This window comes from Delphinapterus leucas, chromosome 1 (genome assembly GCF_059928025.1).
Source record: "Delphinapterus leucas isolate spDelLeu-1000000601 "Yukka" chromosome 1, BTC_Dleu_Yukka2, whole genome shotgun sequence".
Classification (NCBI taxonomy): domain Eukaryota; kingdom Metazoa; phylum Chordata; class Mammalia; order Artiodactyla; family Monodontidae; genus Delphinapterus; species Delphinapterus leucas.
This window is the reverse complement of record NC_143129.1, coordinates 85,157,468-85,181,964: the sequence shown is the minus strand read 5'-3', so window position 1 is coordinate 85,181,964 and position 24,497 is coordinate 85,157,468. Positions and strand designations below refer to the sequence as shown.

The 24,497-nt window shown below is 40.7% G+C and overlaps 2 protein-coding genes across 2 annotated transcripts in view; both read right to left on the bottom strand.

Moving 5' to 3' along the window:
* Positions 1 to 496: 496 nt before the first annotated feature.
* REG4 (regenerating family member 4) lies at positions 497 to 20,922 on the bottom strand. Its single transcript, XM_089908333.1, is given in 5 exon segments — positions 497 to 2,773; positions 4,458 to 4,595; positions 8,293 to 8,331; positions 8,334 to 8,392; positions 20,787 to 20,922. Coding segments are annotated over 5 exon segments (531 nt in total). The 3' UTR covers positions 497 to 2,614.
* ADAM30 (ADAM metallopeptidase domain 30) overlaps positions 8,254 to 24,497 on the bottom strand; it is a 46,059-nt gene continuing 29,815 nt past the window's right edge. Inside the window, 1 exon segment of the mRNA XM_089917003.1 lies at positions 8,254 to 24,497. Within this exon segment, the coding sequence (XP_089773129.1) occupies positions 24,289 to 24,497 (209 nt within the window). The 3' untranslated portion in view covers positions 8,254 to 24,288.

The following is a 24,497-nucleotide window of genomic DNA, read 5'->3' as shown; positions in this document are numbered from 1 at the left end:
TGCAGGGATGCACTCTCCCCTCCAGGCCACGAGAGCCACGAGCCAAGCTTGCACCGTGATAAACACTTGACATATATTACGATGATTAGTAGTAGTATTTTTTCCCCCTTACAGAGTGGCATCTGAGGCACAGAGAATTAAAAAATCTGGTCAAGGTCACACAGCTGAGAGCAGGAGCTGGACTCCCAACCCCAGGCATTCAGAATGCAGAGCCCAGTGTTGTTTTTGTTTTGTTTTGTTTTCTTTTCTTTTGCGGTACGCAGGCCTCTCACTGTTGTGGTCTCTCCCGTTGCAGAGCACAGGCTCCCTACGCGCAGGCTCAGCGGCCACGGCTCACGGGCCCAGCCGCTCCGTGGCATGTGGGATCTTCCCGGACCGGGGCACGAACCCATGTCCCCTGCATCGGCAGGCGGACTCTCAACCACTGCGCCACCAGCGAAGCCCCAAGCCCAGGGTTTTGACCTAAACTATATTGAATATGAAATTTATTTTTCAGTTATAGAACCCTAGTTATCATTATTCAATATCTCAAGATGGACCAGTAGATAAGTCAGGAGGCACCATGAAATACAATTTTCCAGAGGGTCAGAGTCTTTCTAAATACATAGAAAAAAGGAACAAGGCCAGTCACACAGACAGGCACACACACAGGATGTGAGTGTGAGGTCTAAAAAAACCTTGTGAATCTTAGAAAAACAATTTAGCCACTGAGTTGGTGAGGCTAAATCTGTTATACAAATATAAAGTGACATTGACGAGGCTGAGGGAATGTCCTTTTACATTCTACCTTCACCAGTTTCTAATCCTTGCTTCATTCCTTGTACTTTTCTGCCATGAGAGCCTGTATTCTGAGAGTGGAGAGCTGCGCTGGGAGAAAGGGAAGGGTAGCGTCCAATGTCCTGGCATTCTCAGGTGGACGTCTGGCTTCTGAGTCCCACACAGGAAACTTCGTCGTTGGGAAATTTGCTGATGTAAACACAGACTGACAGGGGAAAGATTTTTGTCTGAGAACTTTGTCCAAGTGAAATCTTAGGATCATGGGAGGGACTTTGGGAGGCATCTGGTCCATTGCTTCCCTGAAGCTCGGTCGGGCATCCAGCCCTAGAGATTCTCATGTTGTTGGTCTGAAGCAATCCCTGGAATTCATATTTTTAAAATGTTCCTCAGTTGATTCTCATGTGCTGTGAGCCTCTTTTAACACTTTTAACACTGCAACAACAACTACAATGTCCACTTTTGCTTGGTTCACTCTAGTGATGGGTTTCTCACTACTTCCTGGGGTAGCCCATTATGTTTTTGGACAGGGCTGATTGTTCAAAATCTTTTTCCTTAGTTTGGATAGAAATCCACATTTTGGTAGCTTCTACCTATTGGTCTTGGTGTGTTCCTTCCATCTGAGATGAATTATTCCTTTAACAGCAGCAGCTGTAGTCTCTGAAAGACTGTGGAAAGTCCTTCCTTGGTCTGTGATATGACCAACTTACCTCTGAGGGTTTACCTAGAGCTCTGCCTCAGAGTTTGTCTCCACATGGCCATCATTCATCCTTTGCCATCAGAAAGTTTTCACACTCTTTTGCGCGTATAAGCTTTATTCCTTAGACAACAGTAAACCTTGTTCCACGTCCCTTTCCACCTGAGCCCCAGTATCTGAGTCCTTAGTCCGGGCTGTGTCCCTGACCCACCCCCTGGCTAGTGGGGGAGTCTTAGTGACAGCATGATGACTTTTTAAACCCACTGGGATGTTCTCTTTCATATCAAGTGTGCTTTTGATCTTTGACATTCTGTTTTCTTTTCATATCACTTATTAGCTGTGGTTCTCAAATAGGAGTGATTTTGTCCCCCTAGGGGACATTTAGCAAAGTCTGAAGACACTTTTTGTTGTAACAACCTGTGTCTGTGTGGATGCTACTGGCATCTGCTGGTTAGTGACTAGGGTATGCTCAACCTACAATGCAGAGGACAGGCCCCAAGACAAAGCATTATCCACCCCCAAATGTCATTTGTACCAAGGCTGAAAACCCTAGCTTATTAGCATTAAAAAAGCAAAGACTTAAAAAAAAACAAAACAAAAGCAAAGAATGAAGGCAGGCAAGAGAAATGAGGAGTGATTGTGTGCAGCCTGCAGCTGAGGTTCCGGGCACTGCATCCTCAGAGAAACAAATGAGGAAATAACCCAGGCAAAGGCGAGGTTTCCAGGGCTCATGCGGAACCCTAACTATAAAGAAGCCAGAAAGGAGTCACATATATTTGCTCCCTGTAGCCTGGTTTTCCCCAAATGTGACATATTTCCCCCTCATGGTATGTAACAGAATTTTAAGATAAACATATTTAAGAAGAAAAGTGAATGTAATTACTTTGCTGCACAGGAGTAATTAACACAGCATTGTAAATCAACTATACTTCAATTTAAAAATGAGGTATTAAAAATCAAAAGAAAAGAAAGAAAAAAGTGAGTGGATTTAAAGAATATATTGATAACTGAACCGCTGGTACGGTGATATGGCAAAGATTGTAAAATGGTCGGTAAATGTCTGTGACAAGGCCGTTGCCTTGTAGGAAAAAAGAGTTGCTGGTGTGAAATGGAGCAAAGAGGAGTCAATATGCATCTTTGCTCTTAATGGGAAAGGGAAGGAGCTGCGATTTGGCAAGAGATGCAATAGAACTTACTGTTCATGGCGTTCATCTCAGCATAGTACTTGTTCCCACCCACGGACTTGCCAGACATAGTTCTGTAAATATACGTGGCCCCATCGAGCCACGTCCACTGTTGCCCCTGCAAATGACAGGAGACATGTACACATCAGCCTGCCCACCTGCTCACAGCCCAGACCCATGTAAAACATGGTTCTCATTGTAAAAACTGGGAAAGCACAGAAATGTGTAAAGACGGGAAAATAAGAAAGTCACTCCGTTTAATCTCTAGGAGGAAAACATTACTAATATTTTACTATATTTACTTTTGGTGCAACCATTTTTGTCTATCACAATATTTTTATAGACTGAAAAATGTGGTGGCCTTTAAAATATATATTCAATTGTGTAGCATCTTGCATTCCAAACATTTTTTAATGGTAAGAATGCACCATAATTTACCTTACTAATTCTCTTATTGATTGATGTTTACATTGTTTCCAATTTACAATTATTGCTAAGAATACTGCTATGAACCACTTTATTTGCAAAGCTGTTTCTGTACTTAAAATTATTCTTTAAAGCTAGCATCCCAGAAGTAGAATTAATGGCCAAAGGGTATGAATATTTTGAGGTTATTGATATTTATTGCCAAACTGCTTTCCAAAAACAGTTCAGTTGTAGGAATTTACATCCTCATTTACTGGGAAATTTCTCCTTGTCCTTAAAAATATTATTCATTAAGACAAAGCAAAAGTCTAATAATCTGATGTCAAATTATATTGTTATTCTAATTTGCATTTCTTTGATAACTAGAGACATTGCACAATTTGTTAGACTGTTTATTGGCCTCAGTCATGAAGGTAAAAAAATTAAATTACAAAAAAAATCTGGTAGAAATTGATGTAAGTATTTATCCTATCTCTGAATGAGAGAGCTCTGATTGATAGCAATGTGAATATATAAAAATGTAAAATTCGTTGTATAAAATATATGTAACATCTATGGCAAAGTTTATCAAGAAACAGAAAGTCTGGGGTTTTTCTCCTTGTATTCTTTGTGTTTTTTGGGGTTAACATAGAAGCCCCACAAAAAATCTGTAAACTGCAGATCCCACATAGAGACCTCAGCAACCTCACATGTCATTTCTTACTATGAGGTATTGAGGCGGGTAAAATGAGGGACCAGTGAAGAAAGTTCAGGATAACATAAAAAACATGATAGCATCTAGCAAAAAGCTTAGCTGAAAGTTTCCAACTTTAACTCAAGATCTAATAGGGGTTTAACTAAGCTTGGTCTCATAACGGGTCTGTGTGTGTGTGTGTTTATTTGTATATACCCGTATATAGTTACACAAACTTATTTATTTTATTTTTTTTTGCAGTACGCGGGTCTCTCACTGTTGTGGCCTCTCCCGTTGCCGAGCAACAGGCTCCGGACGCGCAGGCTCAGTGGCCGTGGCTCACAGGCCCAGCCGCCCTGTGGCATGTGGGATCTTCCCGGCCCGGGGCACGAACCCACATCCCCTGCATCGGCAGGCGGATTCTCAACCACTAGCGGCACCAGGGAAGCCCCACAAACTTCTTTTTAAAGGCTCTGAAGAGCTGGTGATTTTGTATTCAAAGATGTGGGAGAACTTTAATTAGATAGGTCTGTAAGTGGAGGAAATTGTTTCCTCCCTAACCTTGAAGCTTTGGCCTCTATCAATCGCAGGCAGGTGACTGAAGAAAACCTGTTGTGTGTCAGTAGGCCTGGGGCTGTTTCCCAGAGAGGGGCTATCTATCTGGCTTTCCCAAGGGGCATTTGTGGGCCAAGTCTGAGGTTACCTTCTGCAGGTCATGCAGGCAGATCCATACGGGCTTGTTTCTTTGACAGCCACCTATGTACGTTGCTATGGTGCTGGCTTCCTTTAAATAAAGGATAGATGCCAGGTGGGTTCCGTTTCCATACGACTGACACTCGAGCTGAGGGCAAGGAGGAGATGTGAAATTTAAAAGCACAGCCCACAACCTAAATATCCATCGACAGAGGAATGGATAAAGAAGATGTGGTACGTATACACAATGGAATATTACTCAGCCGTAAAAAAGAATGAAATAGTACCATTTGCAGCAACATGGGTGGACCTAGAGATTATCATACTAACCGAAGTAAGTCAGACAAAGACAAGTATCATATGATATCACTTGTACGTGGAATGTAAAAAATTATACAAATGAACTTATTTACAAAACAGAGATAGACTCACAGAGTTAGAAAACATACTTATGGTTACCAAAGGGGAAAGGGTGGGGGAGGGATAAGTTAGGAACTTGGGATTAATATATACACACTACTATATGTAAAATAGATAACCAACAAGGACCTACTGTATAGCACAGGGAGCTCAATATCTTGTAATAACTTATGAGATAAAAGAATCTAAAAAAGAATATATATATGTATAACTGAATCACTTTGCTGTACACCTGAAACTAACACAACATTGTAAATCAACTGTATTTCAATAAAAATTAGAAAAAAAAGAAAAGCATGGCCCTCACTTCAGAACCCTAGAGCACCAGGCAGCATGGGCACACACAGCCCCTGTCTCCCCTTGGGATCTAAGCCCCACAGAAGACTTCCTGTCACCTTGGGAGAAAACACAACTGTCACAGGTGTCAGGCCTCAGAGGGGGAGCCAGCTTGAGGCAAGGGCATGAGCTTTAGGGTCAGTGGAAGTGCCTGGGGTCCTGGTCTTGCCTGTTTTTAGTGTATGTGACCTTGACAGGTCACTTCACCTCTCTTCCTTATCTGTAAATGGAGGAGATAATTAGGGCTACACAAGGGAGTTGTTTGGAGGATAGAATTGTTATAATTTTATATTATAATACTGCACTTCAACAAACCTAAGAAACCACTGACTGTAAAATGTGCTGTTCTCTAACAAGACACTGACTGCCCAAATAAAGAAATCATTTTATATATGCACATTTTATAGCTAGACAGAGATATATACTTTATGCTCTTTTGGGGTTGTGTTACAGGATCTGCCTACATAATAAAACAAATTAATTTAATAAAAACAGGTTTTGGCTGTGGTCGCTACTCTCATGTTTGCCTTTGAACTTGCTCAGGATTAGATGTGGTGACTGCTTAATGATAATTTACCAACCAGTTGATAATACCAGAATGTTTTTATACCCATAATTTCTTTTTTTAATTTTAATTTTATTTTTAACATCTTTATTGGAGTATAATTGCTTTACAGTGTTGTGTTAGTTTCTGCTGTATAACAAAGTGAATCAGCTGTATGTATACATATATCACCATATCTCCTCCCTCTTGAGTCTCCCTCCCACCCTCCCTATCCCAGGCCTCTAGGTGGTCACAAAGCACTGACCTGATCTCCCTGTGCTATGCGGCTGCTTCCTACTAGCTATCTATTTTACACTTGGTAATGTATATATATCAATGCCACTTTCTCACTTCGTCCCAGCTTACCCTTCCCCCTCCCTGTGTCCTCAAGTCCACTCTCTATGTCTGCATCTTTCTTCCTGTCCTGCCCCTAGGTTCTTCAGAACCTTTCTTTTTTTTTTTTTTTAAGATTCCATATATATGTGTTAGCATACGGTATTTGTTTTTCTCCTTCTGACTTACTTCACTCTGTATGACAGACTCTAGGTCCATCCATATACCCGTAATTTCATTTGACTTTTAAATTTGTGACGCACAGAAGCTGGATTACCAGTCACCGTGTAGTGAGTGTACCAGTTACAAAAGATTCCTGGGACAGAAGAGGCAACAGGCTCCTTCTGTTTAAATGATGTTTCCCTTTCCTGTCAGTTCACACAGTTAGAACTAAGAGCGCTGCCTCTTCGGTTCAAGATCAGGTCTTCCTGATCTTTTAACTGTCACCTCCATCACCTCCAGGAGTCTTGTGAACTAAGATGCCAGCTAGGAACCAAGGAGCACAGCAGCCGTGGTGTCAATTTCTCTGGTCCTTCCTGGCACCTTCTCTGCACTCTGGTTCAGGAGTGGTTAACTCTGCTAAGGCTTGGTATCAATCATGTGGATCGTTTTTGCCTTGAAAACCTGAATTGAGCATCCACCGTGTGCCACAGGCTTTTTGCAAGTTCTTTTCATGAATCCTCCCGACAACCCCATGGGATAAAAGTGTTATTCCCATTTTACAGAAGAAAACTGGTAAAGCGAGGTATAGCTGCAACTAATGTGTGGCAGAGCGTGATTTAAACTCAGGTCTGTGTTATTCCAAAGCCCCCCAGATGTCTTCCTCTTTGTTTTGGTAGAATTAGTGTTGGACTCTCCAGGGACAGGCAGTACAAACCTCTGTCCAGGATTTCTCCAAGTTGCTTCCCAAGAACTGAGGAGAAGTCCACCGCTGTCCATGAGCTTTTTCTTCTTTCAGTGGACGGAATCCGGGAGGCCCTTTCTGTGTTTGGCTCTTTTTTTATTTTTTGCTATCATTCACACCTGCTTAGGAAAGCATTGCATTGGGGCCAACTTCCCTGGGTTTGCTCTGCTGGTTATTCTCAGTGTAATCTTGGGAAAGTCGCTTATGCTCATACTGCATTGCAATTTTTTGTTTAAATGTCACAATCTTGCATCAGTTCTGCACTTTTTAATTTAATTTTATTTATTTACTTATTTTATTTAGTTATTTTTGGCTGTGTTGTGTCTTTGTTTCTGTGCGAGGGCTTTCTCCAGTTGCGGCGAGCGGGGGCCACTCCTCATCGCGGTGCGCGGGCCTCTCACTGTCGCAGCCTCTCTTGTTACGGAGCACAAGCTCCAGATGCGCAGGCTCAGTAGTTGTGGCTCACGGGCCTAGTTGCTCCATGGCATGTGGGATCTTCCCAGACCAGGGCTCGAACCTGTGTCCCCTGCATTGGCAAGCAGATTCTCAACCACTGCGCCACCAGGGAAGCCCAGTTCTGCACTTTTTAAGGCCAGGAAATATCTTTGCATCCTCAGTAGCTATCACATGATAGGTGCTTTCTCATTCTGAGTTATTGATTTACAGGGATTCTGAGGCCATTCTGGGCCCAGATCACACCCCTTTTCCCCACACAGCTCCCCGGTCAGTCACTTCAGTTTAACAACCACAATTCAGAGACACAGCAGCACGACTCCCAACACTCTGAGGTAACTTATTCCGACTGGCTATGTGGGTATGTCTTAGAAAAGCCTCAGTGAAATAAAACCAGTACATTTGTTGGGTTACGGAGAGAGTGAGGCCTTGCATTTGTCTGGAATGCTTCGCTCTCCGTCAGGTGGCTCTGAGGCTGTCTACACACGGCTCTCTTGCTGGTAAATCTTGTATGGCAATCCAGTTGTGCTTTCTGTAATTTCCTCATCTCATCGTCCTTGGATTTATGTATTTCTGTCTTTCTCCCTGACAGTGAACTCCTTGAGGGCAGGCTGTTCCTTGCTCATCCTCATGTCTTTGCAGCCCATCCAGGGTCTGGGCCTGTAGCACATGCTCCACCAATGCTTACACAATTAAAGGGGTTGAGCACATAACCCTCTACTCTCCATTTCACCAGCCAGGTTACTTCTCAGGATGCCAAGGAAGGACCCTTGGCTCTGAGTTGAATGATACCTGGAGCTTTGGGTGGCCCCTTGCTTTAGAGAAGCCTCTCCAAGCAAGGGCCAGATTTCTTACCTCAGCATCAGACCAGTTCTTCAGCTTCTGGAAGTATCCCTATAGCAACAGGACTTGTAGTAAAACCACCCAGTAGCACAGCTATGTCCCAGGATGATGGCTGCACACAAGCAAAGGGCAATTACAAGTTATGATGGCAAAAAGAAGCAATTCCCACACTTGAGCCAGTTTAAGACCTGGCTCCCCTTGAACGGAGGGAAGGCTATCTTTATACTGTTAATCTCTCTCGTAGCCTTCTCCAGAGAGGACTGTGGGCTTTTGCCAGAGTAACTGTGCATTGGGGGAAAGGAGGTAATCAGCTCTTTGAGGATTACTGGACACTGGCTCTGAACTGACACTAATTCCAGGAGACCCCAAACATCACTGTGGTCTGCCAGTCAGGGTAGGGGTTTATGGAGGTCGGGTGATCAATGGTGTTTTAGCTCAGGACTACTTCACAGTGGACCCAGTGGGTCCCCAAGCCCATCCTGCGGTAATCTTCCCGGTTATGGAATACATAATTGGAACAGACATCCTCAGCAACTAGCAGAATTCCCACACTGGTAGCAAGATCAAACAGCTATAATTCAAGACCTCACAAGAGTGGATGAGGGGCATAAATTGGTAGTTTTAGGTATTACAAGGAGGGAGTGGTGTTTTGGCTAGGGGGACGCAGGACAGGTTAGATGGCAACTTGGCTGGAACTTGAGAATGGGGGGCTGAAAGTCAGTAGCAAGGGGAGGGGGACATTTTAGGCGAAGGGGGCGGATGAGCAGAGGAATGGTGGCAGCAAGAGCAAGCACTTACGTTTGCCTTAACTGTAGGGCATCTGGCAAGCAAGCACTGTAGAAGAGAAGGAGACATTCAGGGCCCAGAAGCCAGAGAAGCTATGATCAAGAAAGGCACAAGCTCCTCTGGCTAGTGGGTTGGTGAATGGGCCACATCACTGAAACTGAGGTTTCTGAAGAAGCGGAGATGTCTGGAAACACAGAGGGCCCAGATGATGAAGGGGATGCCAAGCTAGGAAATTTGGACTTTGTGCCAGTGTGACTGCACTCCAATGCTCTTGGTGGGTACAGGGGTCTTTCCACCCCCAGTGCATGTTCACAGACATTTTTGTGGTCACATAGCATTTCCTCTCTCCCTACTGAGATGACACTGTTGTCACTTGCTTGCCCCACTCTTCTGTTCTACTTCATTCCTTGCCTATAAATCTCCAGGGGCTTCCTGTTGCTCTCAGATAAGCTCTCCGCCCAGTTTGACATTGAAAAGCGCTCACAACCTGGTCTTATGGCCCTATTGAGACGCAGCTTCTGGTGCAGAAGCCTCAGCTCCATCTTGGAACACGACGCTCATCATTGACATAGATCCTTTGCTTGTGCTATGCTTTGTACCTGTGAATGGTGGACATTGACTAACCCAGCTGAGGCACAGCAGGCAAGGTTTCAAGGTGAAAACAGCTCTTTTGCCCCTTTCCTGTTTGCCCATTTCTGTTCCCCCTTAACCTTAAAAGAACTTAATTAGAGGAATGAGCTCACTAGGCAATTTAACCTAACTCCTGACTTATGCTCTCTTGAATGCACACCGTGTCTTGTCTAACTTGCTGATTCTTTTCCTAGATAAAAAGAAGTAAGAAGTAAGGAAGCAGTTAAAAAATGACAAGCTCTCTATTCTCAACAGTCCCCTTAGCAATCCTGCAGTCTGACCACGCAGGCAAGGTAACATCTGAAGAGTCAGCCAGTCTGCAAGCAATGGGGAATGATGCAGAATCCAACTTCCTGTGTCGACGATTCATTGAGATTCTTCCTCATTTTCCTCCTTTAAAAACTGTCATGGCTGAGCAGAATCTTCAGAGTTGGTCTCTGGACACAAGTCCACCTTCTCCCTAGATTACTGGCTTTTCTGGTTAAAGCACCTTTCCTTTCTACTGACGCTTGCCTCTCGAATTATTGGCTCCTGTGCAAGAAGCAACCAAACCTGGGTTTGGTAACAAAGTGGTACATCAAATGTACTAGGAACAAACAACATAGACACTCATGTGCTTAAATACCTCATCTTCTACTACCTTCAGAAATACAAACATCATTTGATGTTAAATAAAAAGAACGCCTTTATGCTGAGACAGGCTGGGATCTGGGACCCTTTGCTGTGGTGCTGCAATGCTTGCACCTGGACACACCTCTCCTCAAGCAACAAAATACAAAACTGCTGTATGGGACAAACATAACTGCGTGCATGCTCAGCTGGTGCAAATTATGGACAAAAGATACAAAGAGACCAAAAAACCCAACTGCCACTTTTGAAGAGCCTGGAGCAAAAGCAGGATGTCAGGAGCAAAAGCAGGGTACTGCACATGGCCCCTGTACACAACACCACCTAAGGGGTGAGCAAAACACCTAAGCCACCCCTCTAGCCCAACCCCTGGACACACCCCTACCCTCACCCCATATAAGGAACAAGCTCGCCCCCACTCAGGGAGCAAGCAAGCAAGGGAAACTGCTGTTTGTTCTCTGCTCCCCCTGCTGCAGCAGGGCCCCTAATAAAGCCTTGCCTGAATTTCTTGTCTGGCCTCTGATGAACTTCTATTGATTAAGGAAGCCAAGAACCCTGGTCAGTAACAATGCCACTGTTGGTACTTCTGCTACCACTATCACCAGCTTCCATGTACAAAGTGCTTTCTTGCTGTCAGGCACTATGATAAGCAGTTTATTCATACTACGTATTTATCTTTTTTTTAAACATCTTTATTGGAGTATAATTGCTTTACAATGCTGTGTTTCTGCTTTATAACAAAGTGAATCAGCTATACATATACATATATCACTATATGTCCTCCTGCTTGCGTCTCCCTCCCACCCTCCCTATCCCACCCCTCTAGGTGGTCACAAAGCACCGAGCTGATCTCCCTGTGCTATGCAGCTGCTTCCCACTAGCTATCGATTTTACATTTGGTAGTGTATATATGTCCATGCCACTCTCTCACTTCGTCCCAGCTTACTTTTCCCCCTCCCCGTGTCCTCAAGTCCACTGTCTACGTCTGTGTCTTTATTCCTGTCCTGCCACTAGGTTCTTCAGAACCATTTTTTTTTTAAGATTCCGTATATATGTGTTAGCATACAGTATTTGTTTTTCTCTTTCTGACTTACTTCACTCTGTATGACAGACTCTAGGTCCATCCACCTCACTACAAATAACTAAATTTTGTTTCTTTTTATGGCTGAGTAATATTCCATTGTATATATGTGCCACATCTTCTTTATCCATTCATCTGTCGGTGGACACTCAGCTTGCTTCCATGTCCTGGCTGTTATAAATAGAGCTGCAATGAACATTGTGGTACATGACTCTTTTTGAATTATGGTTTCCTCTGGGTATATGCCCAGTGGTGGGATTGCTGGGTCGTATGGTAGTTCTATTTTTAGTTTTTTAAGTAACCTCTATACTGTTCTCCATAGTGGCTGTATCAAGTTACATTCCCACCAACAGTGCAAGATGGTTCCCTTTTCTCCACACCCTCTCCAGAATTTATTGTTTGTAGATTTCTTGGTGATGGCCATTCTGACTGGTGTGAGGTGATACCTTATTGTAGTTTTGATTTGCATTTCTCTAATGATTAGTGATGTTAAGCATCCTTTCATGTGTTTGTTGGCAGTCTGTATATCTTCTTTGGAGAAATGTCTATTTAGGTCTTCTGCCCATTTTTGGATTGGGTTGTTTGGTTTTTTGATATTGAGCTGCATGAACTGCTTGTATATTTTGGAGATTAATCCTTTGTCAGTTGCTTCATTTGCAAGTATTTTCTCCCATTCTAAGGGTTGTCTTTTTGTCTTGTTTATGGTTTCCTTTGCTGTGCAAAAGCTTTGAAGTTTCATTAGGTCCCATTTGTTTATTTTTGTTTTTATTTCCATTTCTCTAAGAGGTGGGTCATAAAGGATCTTGCTGTGATTTATGTCATAGAGTGTTCTGCCTATGTTTTCCTCTAAGAATTTTATAGTGTCTGACCTTACATTTAGGTCTTTAATCCACTCTGAGTTTATTTTTGTGTATGGTGTTAGGGAGTGTTCTAATTTCATTCTTTTACATGTAGCTGCCCAGTTTTCCCAGCACCACTTATTGAAGAGCACATACCTGTATTTAAATTCTGTTTTCTGCCTCATTCATAATAAATCTTTTAGCTACTTCAGGTCTGGGATTATGCCTACCTCATCTCTATAACCTTATGCTGAGGAGGTTTTAGTGCTAATCTGACCAGCGACCTAAGAAAGAGTAGTTGCTTCCAAACCTGCCCCTTTTCTTCTTAGATGTTTTCTTCTAGAGAACAAACAAGCTCACTCATATCTTTCTTTTTCCCAGACAAAAGCTTCACTTAACTTTTTTTTGTTGCTTGTTTTTTGTTGTTTTTTTGACATTCACCACTTTCTCAGGGAGAAATGTTTTACTTCTTCTCTTGGAAAAATTCATGCTCTAAACCCACTTGAAAGCATCTTATTGTCATCTATGTGATGATTCTACTTTGCTTCCTAAGAAACTCCTTCAAGTGGAAACATGCACACAGATATATCTCTATAGATGGATGGTACATTGCTGAAAAGAGAAATGTGGTTAAAAATGTTTAGATCAAAGTGAATTTTCTGATGGAAAGTAGAAATATGACCTCTTGACATATATCCACAAATATTCAGTAAGCACACATCAATTCATGACACACTAGTACAAATGCCCCATAAGATTTTCTGTGATGATTGATATGTCCTAAAGTGTGCTATCAGTGCAGTAGCCACCAACCACATATGGCCATTGAGCACTTGGAATATGGCTAGTGAAAATGAAGAGTTGAATTTTTAATTTTATTTAATTTTGTCAATTAAATTTAAATTTAAACAGCTACATGTGGTTAGTGGCTACCACACTGGATAGGAAAGACCAAGAGGATGGGAGTGGATTTCTTACAGAAGCAGATTGATATGAAACAAAAGAGAATTTGTTCTTATTTTTGAGGGAGCTTAGAAACAGAGTGCAACTTTGTAGAAGTAAGTCCTGAGAACTTGAAGGAAATGTGAGAAGTATTGGAGGAAAGCTATAGAACTTGGATTTGAGTCAAATTTAATTAGATCACCAAGCTGACACCTAGGTTACACTTGAGTTAGAAATCTTCATCATATCTGCAGGATGTTTTCTGACTCCAGTTTCCCTGATTGAACCTTGGATGGCAGTGATCCTTTGTCTTCTTCTTCAAATGACCAATGAACTCCATTTTGAGTTGAATAGTAGAGCTTTTCACTGCTTCATCATTTGAGGTCAAGCAAAATTTGTCTCCAGCTTTAGGATGACAGGAACTCACCTACTACCCATTTTAACTAATAAAGAGTTTCATACTTTACCCTTGGTGCCTACTGGAAGTTTATTGAAAAAGTCAGTTACTTTGTGAGAGGGCAGACAGCAGAAGCAAGAAGAACTACAGTCTTGCAGCCTGGGGAACAAAAACCACATTCACAGAAGATAGACAAGATGAAAAGACAGAGGGCTATGTACCAGATGAAGGAACAAGATAAAACCCCAGAAAAAACAACTAAATGAAGCAGAGATAGGCAACCTTCCAGAAAAAGAATTCAGAATAATGTTAGTGAGGATGATCCAGGACCTCAGAAAAAGAATGAAGGCAAAGATCGAGAATATGCAAGAAATGTTTAACAAAAACCTAGAAGAATTAAAGAACAAACACCTAGAGGAATTAAAGAACAAACAAACAGAGATGAACAATACAATAACTGAAATGAAAAATACACTAGAAGGAATCAATAGCAGAATAACTGAGGCATAAGAATGGAGACACAGATATAGAGGAAAAATGTATGGACACCAAGGGGAGAAAGTGACAGGGGTGGGGTGGTGGTGGTGTGATGAATTGGGAGATTGAGATTGACATGTATACACTAATATGTATAAAATGGATACCTAATAAGAACCTGCTGTATAAAACAATAAATAAAATTCTAAAATTAAAAAAAAAAGAGGAATGGATAAGTGACCTGGAAGACAGAATGGTAGAATTCACTGCCATGGGACAGAATAAAGAAAAAAGAATGGAAAGAAATGAAGACAGCCTAAGAGACTTCTGGAACAGCATTAAACACAACAATATTCACATTATAGGGGTTCCAGAAGGAGAAGAGAGAGAGGAAGGACCTGAGAAAATATTTGAAGAGATTATAGTCAAAAACTTCCCTAACATGGGAAAGGAAATAGCCACCCAAGTCCAGGAAGCACAGAGAGTCCCAGGCAGGATGAACCCAAGGAGAAACACACTGAGACACATAGTAATCAAACAGGCAAAAACTAAAGAAAAAGTATTGAAAGCAATAGGGGAAAAATGGGAAATTCCATACAAGGGAACCCCCATAAGGTTAGCAACTGATTTCTCAGTGGAAACTCTACAAGCCAGAAGGGAGTGGCACGATATATTTAAAGTGATGAAAGGGAAGAACCTATAACCAAGATTACTCTACCTGGCAAGGATCTCATTCAGACTGATGGAGAAATCAAAAGCTTTACAGACAAGCAAAAGCTAAGAGAATTCAGCACCACCACACCAGCTCTACTACACAAGAGAAGAAAAGGACCTACAAATACATACCCCTAACAATTAAGAAAATGGTAATAGGAACATACATATCAATAATTACCTTAAACGTGAATGGATTAAATGCTCCAACCAAAATACGCAGGCTCACTGAATGGATACAAAAACAAGACCCATATATATGCTGTCTACAAGAGACCCACTTCAGACCTAGGGACACATACAGACCGAAAGTGAGGGGATGGAAAGAGATATTCTATGCAAATGGAAATCAAAAGAAAGCTGGAATAGCAATACTTATACCAGATAAAGTAGACATTAAAATAAAGAACATTACAAGAGACAAGGAAGGAAACTACATAATGACCAAGGGATCAATCCAAGAAGAAGATATAACAATTATAAATATATATGCACCCAACATTGGAGCACCTCAATACATAAGGCAACTGCTAACAGCTCTAAAAGAGGAAATTGACAGTAACACAATAATAGTGGGGGACTTTAACACCTCACTTACACCAATGGACAGATCATCCAAACAGAAAATTAATAAGGAAAGACAAGCTTTAAATGACACAATAGACCAGCTAGATTTGGTTAATATTCATAGGACATTCCATCCAAAAACAGCAGATTACACTTCCTTCTCAAGTGCACACATAACACTCTCCAGGATAGATCACATCTTCGGTCACAAATCAAGCCTCAGTAAATTTAAGAAAATTGAAATCATATCAAGCACATTTTCTGACCACAACACTATGAGATTAGAAATCAATTACAGGGAAAAAAATGTAAAAAACACAAACACATGGAGGCTAAACAATACGTTACTAAATAACCAAGAGATCACTGAAGAAATCAAAGAGGAAGTCAAAAAATACCTAGAGACAAATTACAACAAAAACACGATGATACAAAACCTATGGGATGCAGCAAAAACAGTTCTAAGAGGGAAGTTTATAGCAATACAAGCCTACCTCAAGAAACAAGAAAAATCTTAAATAAACAATCTAACTTTACACCTAATGGAACTAGAGGAAGAAGAACAAACAAAACCCAAAGTTAGTAGAAGGAAAGAAATTATAAAGATCAGACTGTAATAAATGAAATAGAAACAAAGAAAACAATAGCAAAGGTCAATAAAACTAAAAGCTTGTTCATTGAGAAGATAAACAAAATTGATAAACCATTAGCCAGACTCATCAAGAAAAAGGGGGAGAGGACTCAAATCAATAAAATTAGAAATGAATTTCTAATTCATTAGATATTCATTTAGGAGAATGAATTCATGTAGGAGAAGTTACAACAGACACCACAGAAATACAAAGCATCCTAAGAGACTACTACAAGCAACTCTATACCAATAAAATGGACAACCTGGAAGAAATGGACAAATTCTTAGAAAGGTATAACCTTCCAAGACTGAACCAGGAAGAAACAGAAAATATGAACAGACCAATCACAAGTAGTGAAATTGAAACTGTGATTAAAAATCTTCCAACAAACAAAAGTCCAGGACCAGACGGCTTCACAGGTAAATTCTATCAAACATTTAGAGAAGAGCTAACACCCATCCTTCTCAGACTCTTCCAAAAAATTTCAGAGGAAGGAAAACTCCCAAACTCATTCTATGAGGCCACCATCACCCTGATACCAAAACCAGACAAAGATACTACAAAAAAAGAAAATTACAGACCAATATCACTGATGAATATAGATGCAAAAATCCTCAACAAAATACTACAAAACAGAATCCAACAACACACTAAAAGGATCATATACCATAATCAAGTGAGATTTATCCCAGGGATGCAAGGATTCTTCAATATATGCAAATCAATCAATGTGATACACCATATTAACAAATTGAATAAAAACCATATGATCATCTCAATAGATGCAGAAAAAGCTTCTGACAAAATTCAACACCCATTTACCATAAAAACTCTCCAGAAAGTGGGCATAGAGGGAAACCACCTCAACATAATAAAGGCCATATATGACAAACCCACAGCAAACATCATTCTCAATGGTGAAAAACTGAAAACATTTCCTCTAAGATCGGGAACAAGACAAGGATGTCCACTCTTGTCACTATTATTCAGCATAATTTTGAAATTCCTAGCCATGGCAATCAGAGAAGAAAAAGAAATAAAAGGAATACAAAATGGAAAAGTAGAAGTAAAACTGTCACTGTTTGCAGATGACATGAGAGTATACATAGAGAATCCTAAAGATGCCACCAGAAAACTATTAGAGCTAATCAATGAATTTGGTAAAGTAGCAGGATATAAAATTAATGCACAGAAATCTCCTGCATTCCTATACACTAATGTTGAAAAATCCGAAAGAGAAATTAAGGAAACACTCCCACTTACCACTGCAACAAAAAGAATAAAATACCTAGGAATAAACCTACCTAGGGAGACAGAAGACCTGTATGCAGAAAACTATAAGACACTGATGAAAGAAATTAAAGATGATACAAACAGATGGAGAGATTTACATGTTCTTGGATTGGAGGAATCAACATTTTGAAAATGACTATACAACCCAAAGCAATCTACAGATTCAGTGCAATCCCTATCAAATTACCAATGGCATTTTTTGTGGAACTATACAAAAAAATCTTAAAATTTGTATGGAGACACAAAAGACCCTGAATAGCCAAAGCAATCTTGAGAAAGAGAAACGGAGCTGGAGGAATCAGGCGCCCAGCCTTCAGACTATACTACAAAGCTACGGTAACCAAGACAGTATGGTACTGGCACAAAAACAGAAAGATAGATCAATGGAACAGGATAGAAAGCCCAGAGATAAACCCACGCACATATGGTCACCTTGTCTTTGATAAAGGAGACAAGAATATACAATGGAGAAAAGACAGCCTGTTCAATAAGTGGTGCTGGGAAAACTGGACAGCTACATGTAAAAGAATGAAATTAGAACACTCCCTAACACCGTACACAAAAATAAAGTCAACATGTATTAGAGACCTAAATGTAAGACTGGACACTATAAAACTCTTAGAGGAAAACATAGGAAGAACACTCTTTTTTTTTTTTTTTTTTTGAGGTACGCAGGCCTCTCACTGTTGTGGCCTCTCCCGTTGTGGAGCACAGGCTCAGCGGCCATGGCTCACAGGCCCAGCCGCTCCGCGGCATGTGGGATCTTCCCGGACTGGGGCACGAACCTGTGTCCCCTGCATCGGCAGGCGGACTCTCAACCACTGCGCCACCAGGGAAGCCCAGAAGAACACTCTTTGACATAAATCACAGCAAGATTTTTTTTGATCTAGCTCCTTGAGTAATGGAAATAAAAACAAAAATAAACAAATGGGACCTAATGAAATTTAAAACTTTTGCACAGCAAGGGAAACCATAAACAAGACAAAAAGACAACCCTCAGAATGGGAGAAAATATTTGCAAACAAATCAACAGACAAAGGATTAATCTCCAAAATATATAAATAGCTCATGCTGTTCAATATTTTAAAAACAAACAACCTGATCCAAAAATGGTCAGAAGACCTAAATAGACATTTCACCAAAGTAGGCATGCAGATGGCCAAGAAGCCCATGAAAAGCTGCTCAACATCACTAATTATTAGAGAAATGCAAATCAAAATTACAATGAGCTATCACCTCACACCAGTTAGAATGGGCATCATTAGAAAATCTACAAACAACAAATGCAGAAAAGGGAACCCTCTTGCACTGTTGGTGGGAATGTAAATTGATACAACCACTATGGAGAACAATATGGAGGTTCCTTAAAAAACTAAAAGTAGAATTACCATATGACCCAGCAATCCCACTACTGGGCGTATACCCAGAGAAAACCATAATTCAAAAAAACACATGCACCCTAATGTTCATTGCAGCACTATTTACAATAGCCAGGTCATGGAAGCAACCTAAATGCCCATTGACAGATGAATGGATAAAGAAGATGTGGTACATATATATAAAGGAATATTACTCAGCCATAAAAAGGAATGAAATTGGGTCATTTGTATAGACATGAATGGATCTATAGACTGTTGTACAGAGTGAAGTAAGCCAGAAAGAGAAAAACAAGTATCGTATATTAACGCATATACATGTAACCTACAAAAATGGTACAGATGAACCAGTTGGCAGGGCAGAAATAGAGACACAGATGTAGAGGACAAATGTATGGACACCAAAGGGGGAAAGTGGCAGGGGAAGTGGTGGTGTGATGATTTGGGAGATTGGGACTGACATATATACACTAATATGTTTAAAATTCATAACTAATAAGAACCTGATGTGTAAAAAAATAAATAAAATAAAATTTGGAAATTCAAAAAAAAAAGTCAATTACTTTTTCACAGCTAAACATTTTAGTACTGTTAGACTGGCATGGAAAAAGAACCTCAGTCAGGCAGGGGCAGGGGAGTGGGGAGTACCTAACGGAATAATCAGAGAAAGAGATTTTTTAAAAAGGTGCTTTAAGAGAATGTGAAAAATAAAGTCTGATAGAGGGATGTGGAAAAATCTGAAGTGATTATATAATGAGAAGGAGAGTCTTGAAATGTTTTCCAGTCCTAAATCCTGAGAAAACAGCCTAAACCCCTCATTATTTTAAGAAACTATTGAAGAGTTCCTCCTTGCCCCCCAAGGGTGCAAATTTTTACAGCCTTGGACATTGTCGTATTATATTTGACGGAGATATTGACCATGAGTACTGTTGCAAGCAAGCCCTGTAATATCCCACGATACTGGAACAAATCCTATCAGTGTGAGAGAGAGAAATGAGTCACCGAGGAGGTGTTCATTATCTTTTACAGCCAGACTGGAGAAACACTTATCTTGACGACAATAGAGTTTATGGCCACCCACTCATCCCCAATGCAGGAGACAGGTGGTATAGAGGAATCTCCCCTTCTCTACATTTCCTGGGCAATCTATTCTCTATATTTGTGACAAGCTCTGCCAGCTACAAAGCCTCAGGTGATTTGCTTAAGAAGAACAATGGAAGCTATGTCACAGAATTTTAAATTGAAAAGTCTGTACATGATTAGCTCTCTTCTTCATCCTTCAGTGCATTCATCCCAGGCTTTATCTCATCCGTGAACCCTGCCCTAAACCAGCCCCTCCTTTGTAATAGCATTTCCCTCATTGTGTGGAAATTATTTGTTCGTGGGCCACATGCCACTCTCAAGAACAGGGATGTGACTTAATCTCTATCTTGGGCACTTGGCACTTGGGTGGTGCTCAAAATGTGCTTGCTGGACCAAACTCAATATATTAAAATCACTAGGACAGTGCTTGACACATAGAAGATACACAATATATGTTAGCTTCCATTTTCTGTATTTTCTGAATAATACGCATATGTAGAGGTGTGAAAAGATTGTAATAATAGCAAGTACTATAATTCATTTTTAAGGGGGTTGTCTTCAAAAACATTACCTTGATAAGCAAACTGGAGTGAAAAGACCCTAAGAGCATTTATTAGTAGGATGGAAGCATAAAACATATACGGCACACCTTGGAGATATTGTGGGTTCGGTTCCAGACCACCGCAATAAAGTAAATATTACAATAAAGCAAGTCACATGAATTTTTTTGTTTCCCAGTGAATATAAAAGTGATGTTTACACTACACTATTAAGTATGCAATAGCATTATGTCTATTATGTACAAACCTAATTAGAAAATACTTTATTGCTAAAAAATGCTAACCGGCATCTGAGCATTTAGCGAGTCATAATCTTTTTGCTGGCGGAGGGTCTTGCCTCAATGCTGATGGCAGTTGACTGATCAGGGTAGTGGCTGCTGAAGGCTGGGGCTGCTGTGGCAATTTCTTAAAGTAAGAAAGAATGAATTTTGCCACACTGATTGACTCTTCCTTTCATCAATCATTTCTCTGTAGCATGTAATGCTGCTTGATAGTATCTTACCCACAGTAAATCTTCTTTCAAAATTGGAATCAATTGTCTTAAACTCTGCCACTGCTTTGTCGACTATGTAATATTCTGAATCTTCTGTTGTCATTTCAATAATCTTCATGGCATCATCTCCAAGAGTAGATTCCATGTTAAGAAACTACTTTCTTTGCTCATCCATAAGAAGCAACTCCTCATCCATTTAAGTTTTATCATGAAATTGCAACAATTCAGTCACATCTTCAGGCTCCACTTCTAATTCTAGTTCTCGTGCTATTTTACCACATAGGCAGTTACTTCCTTCACTGAAGTCTTGAACTTCTCAAAGTCATCCATAAAGGTTGGAATCAACTTCTTTCAAACTTCTGTTAATATTGATATTTTGACCTCTTCCCATGGATCACAAATGTTCTTAAATGGCATCTAGAATGGTGAATCCTTTCCAGAAGATTTTCAACTTACTTTGCCCAGATCCATATATATGGCAGCTATAGCCTTATGAAATGCATTTCTTAAGTAATAAGACTTGAATGTTAAAATTACTTCTTTTTTAACTTTTTATTTTATGTTGGAGTATAGCTGATTAACAATGCTGTGTTAGTTTCAGGTGTACCGCAAAGTGATTCAGTTATATGTATACATGTATCTATTCTTTTTCAAATTCTTTTCCCATTTAGGTTGTTACATAATATTGAGCAGAGTCCCCTGTGCTCAATGGGCTACAGAATGGATTTTGTGTTAACAGGCATGAAAACATCATCTATCTCATTGTACATCTCCAGCAAAGCTCTTGGGTGACCAGGTGCATTGTCAATAAGCAGCAATATTTGGAAAGGAATCTTTTTTTCTGAGCAGTAGTTTTCAACAGCGGGCTTAAATATTCAGTAAACCACACTGTAAAGAGATATGCTGTCATCCAGGCTTTGTTGTTTCATTTATAGAGGAGAGGCAGTATAGATTTAATATAATTCTTAAGGGCCCTAGGACTTTTCGAATGGTAAATGAGTATTAGCTTCAACTTAAAGTCACCAGCTACATTAACCCCTAACAAAATTCAGCCTGTCTGTTGAAGCTTTGAAGGCAGGCATTGACTTCTCCTCTGTAGCTATGAAAGTCCTAGGTGGCATATTCTTCCAACAGAAGGCTGTTTTGTCTACATTGAAAATCTGTCGTTTGGTGTAGCCACCTTTATTACCTATCTTAGCTAGATCTTCTGGATAACTTGCTGCAGCTTCTACATCAGTACTTGTTGCTTCACCTTGCACTTTAATGTTATGAAGACAGCTTCTTTCCTTAAACTTCATGAACCAACCTCTGCTAGCTTCAAACTTTTCTTCTGCAGCTTCCTCACGTCTCTCAGCCTTTGGAGAATTGAAGAGATTAGGGCCTTGCTCTGGATTAGGCTTTGACTTAGGGAAATGTTGTGACTGGTTTGATCTTCTACCCAAATTACTAAAATTTTCTCCATATCCACGATAAGGTAGCTTCTCTATCTTATCATTTATGTGTCCACTGGAGATGCAATTTTAATTTTCTTTAAGAACTTTTCCTTTGCATTCATAATTTGACTAATTGTTTGGTGCAGGAGGCCCAGCTTTCAGCCTGTCTCAACTTTCGACATGCCTTCCTCACTAAACTTAATCACTTCTAGCTTTTGATATAAAGTGAGAGATGTGTGACTCTTCCTTTCACTTGAATATTTAGAGGTCATTGTAGGGTTATTAATTGGCCTAATTTCAATATTGTTATGTCTCAGGGAATAAGGAACCCTGAGGAGAGGGAGAGAGATGGGGAAACAGTGGGTCTGTGGAGTAGCCAGACATACACAGTATTTACTAAGTTCACTGTCTTATACGGGTACAGTTTGTGGTGCCACAAAACGATTACAATAGTAACATCAAAGATCACTGATCACAGATAACCATAACAAATATAATAGTAATTTAAAAGTTTGAAATATTGCAAGAATTACCAAAATGTGGCAGAGACATGAAGTGAGCAATAGCTGTTGGAAAAATTGCACCAATAGATTAGCTCGAGGCAGGGTTTTACATCCAATCTGTAAAAAACAAACAAACAAAAAAAAAACATAACTGCAAAGCTCAATAAAACAAGGTATGCCTGCATCTAAATATTTCTGCTTCTGAGCAATAAACGTGAAATTTAGTGGAGGGGAGCAGAAAAGAGAAGTGACAAATCTATTATCAGTATTGAGGCTATAAGCACATGTCCTTGTTTTTTAGGACATTTTCTGATGATGGCCAAGCTTGAAAAATGTTAAAATTATGATCACCACAAAGATGGGGTTATTTCGGTGTTACTCCTCTGAGTGATAAGAGTCCCCAGATAGTCCAAGGGGACCACTCTTTATCGTGAGCCTCCCACACCTTCTTTAGTTAGAAGAACTATGTGGCTAAGAAAAGAGGAGATTGGGGTGGGGTACAGTGGACCTGCAGTGCTGCCTGGGGAAGGTGAGGGAACAGCAGGAGGACTCAGCCCAGAACAAGACCAAAACACTTGGGCTCACACAGGTCTGGGGTGACGAGACCCTCGCTGAGCAAGAAGTGGCCACCGACTCCTCTGAAGGGGCCACTCAGTCCTCCTCTCCTCCCAGGCAAAAGGGTGGGGGAGAACACTTGGAGGCAGACCTGGGTGTACTTGGGATGGAAGGTATCCCTCACTCCCCTCTGCTCTCCTTAGGGGTGTGGCAAGCCTGGGGCCAGATGTCCCCCAGCACACATTCACAAAAGACTTGCCCCTGCAAGCAGAAACCCAAAGCACAGAATTCTGTTAAGAGCCTTGTCCTCAGGACACTGCCAGACCTTGTCATCATTTGTAGACTGTGGTGCAATGCAGGAGTTACGGTAGATTAGAGTCCTCAACCCAGCTGAGGTCAACCCAAACACTGAGTCAGAGACCACACTTCTACGGAGATACAGTGAACCATACAGTGACTATAACAGCAGGAGATACTTAACTGAGGGACACACACCCCTTGCAAACTATCACATTCTATATATAAAATGTGGTAGTTACCATTTATGGTTCAGCACGGGGCAGAGACACAGAGGATTTCATGAGGGACGCAGAGGGAAAGGCAGACAATGGTTTTGTTTGCTGGGAACTGAGAGACAGGACTCTACTCTGAAATCCACTGTAATTCTATGAAACGCACAGCATTCTGTGTTCGAAAAGCTGTTAGGGCATTCTTTTAAGGATATCCAAAACTTGATCACAAACCAAGGGAAAGTGAAGCAGGAAAGCAAAATGCACTGATTTGTTTCCAAACCAAGAATACCTTTTATTTACTGATCAAAACCTCAAAGAACATTAGGTAAACTAAATTGAAGGAAGAAGGAAGAAGAAGTGTTTGGATAAATGAGAAGCTTGTCCAATTTATGACCCTGTGTAATAGAGTGACAGTGGATTGCCTGATTGCTTTTTTGGTTTCTTGATCATTTTGGCCTTGAATTGTTCTGCTCCAGTGTTAATTGGTGGTGTTTCTTTCTCTTTGGATTTATAAGCTTCCTATGATTTTCCTGAAAAGCACAACAATCACTGAGATAATTAAGAAAATCAAGCGCATTAACATAGTGGACACAACCTGAAGTGAGGCGGGCACCTCCCTCTTTAGGGGTCCTGGAGGCCCACTGTCAATGCTCCCTCCATACCCCACCTCCTCACAGAATGGAGGGGCCCAGCCATACATGCAGTGGCAGTTTTTTT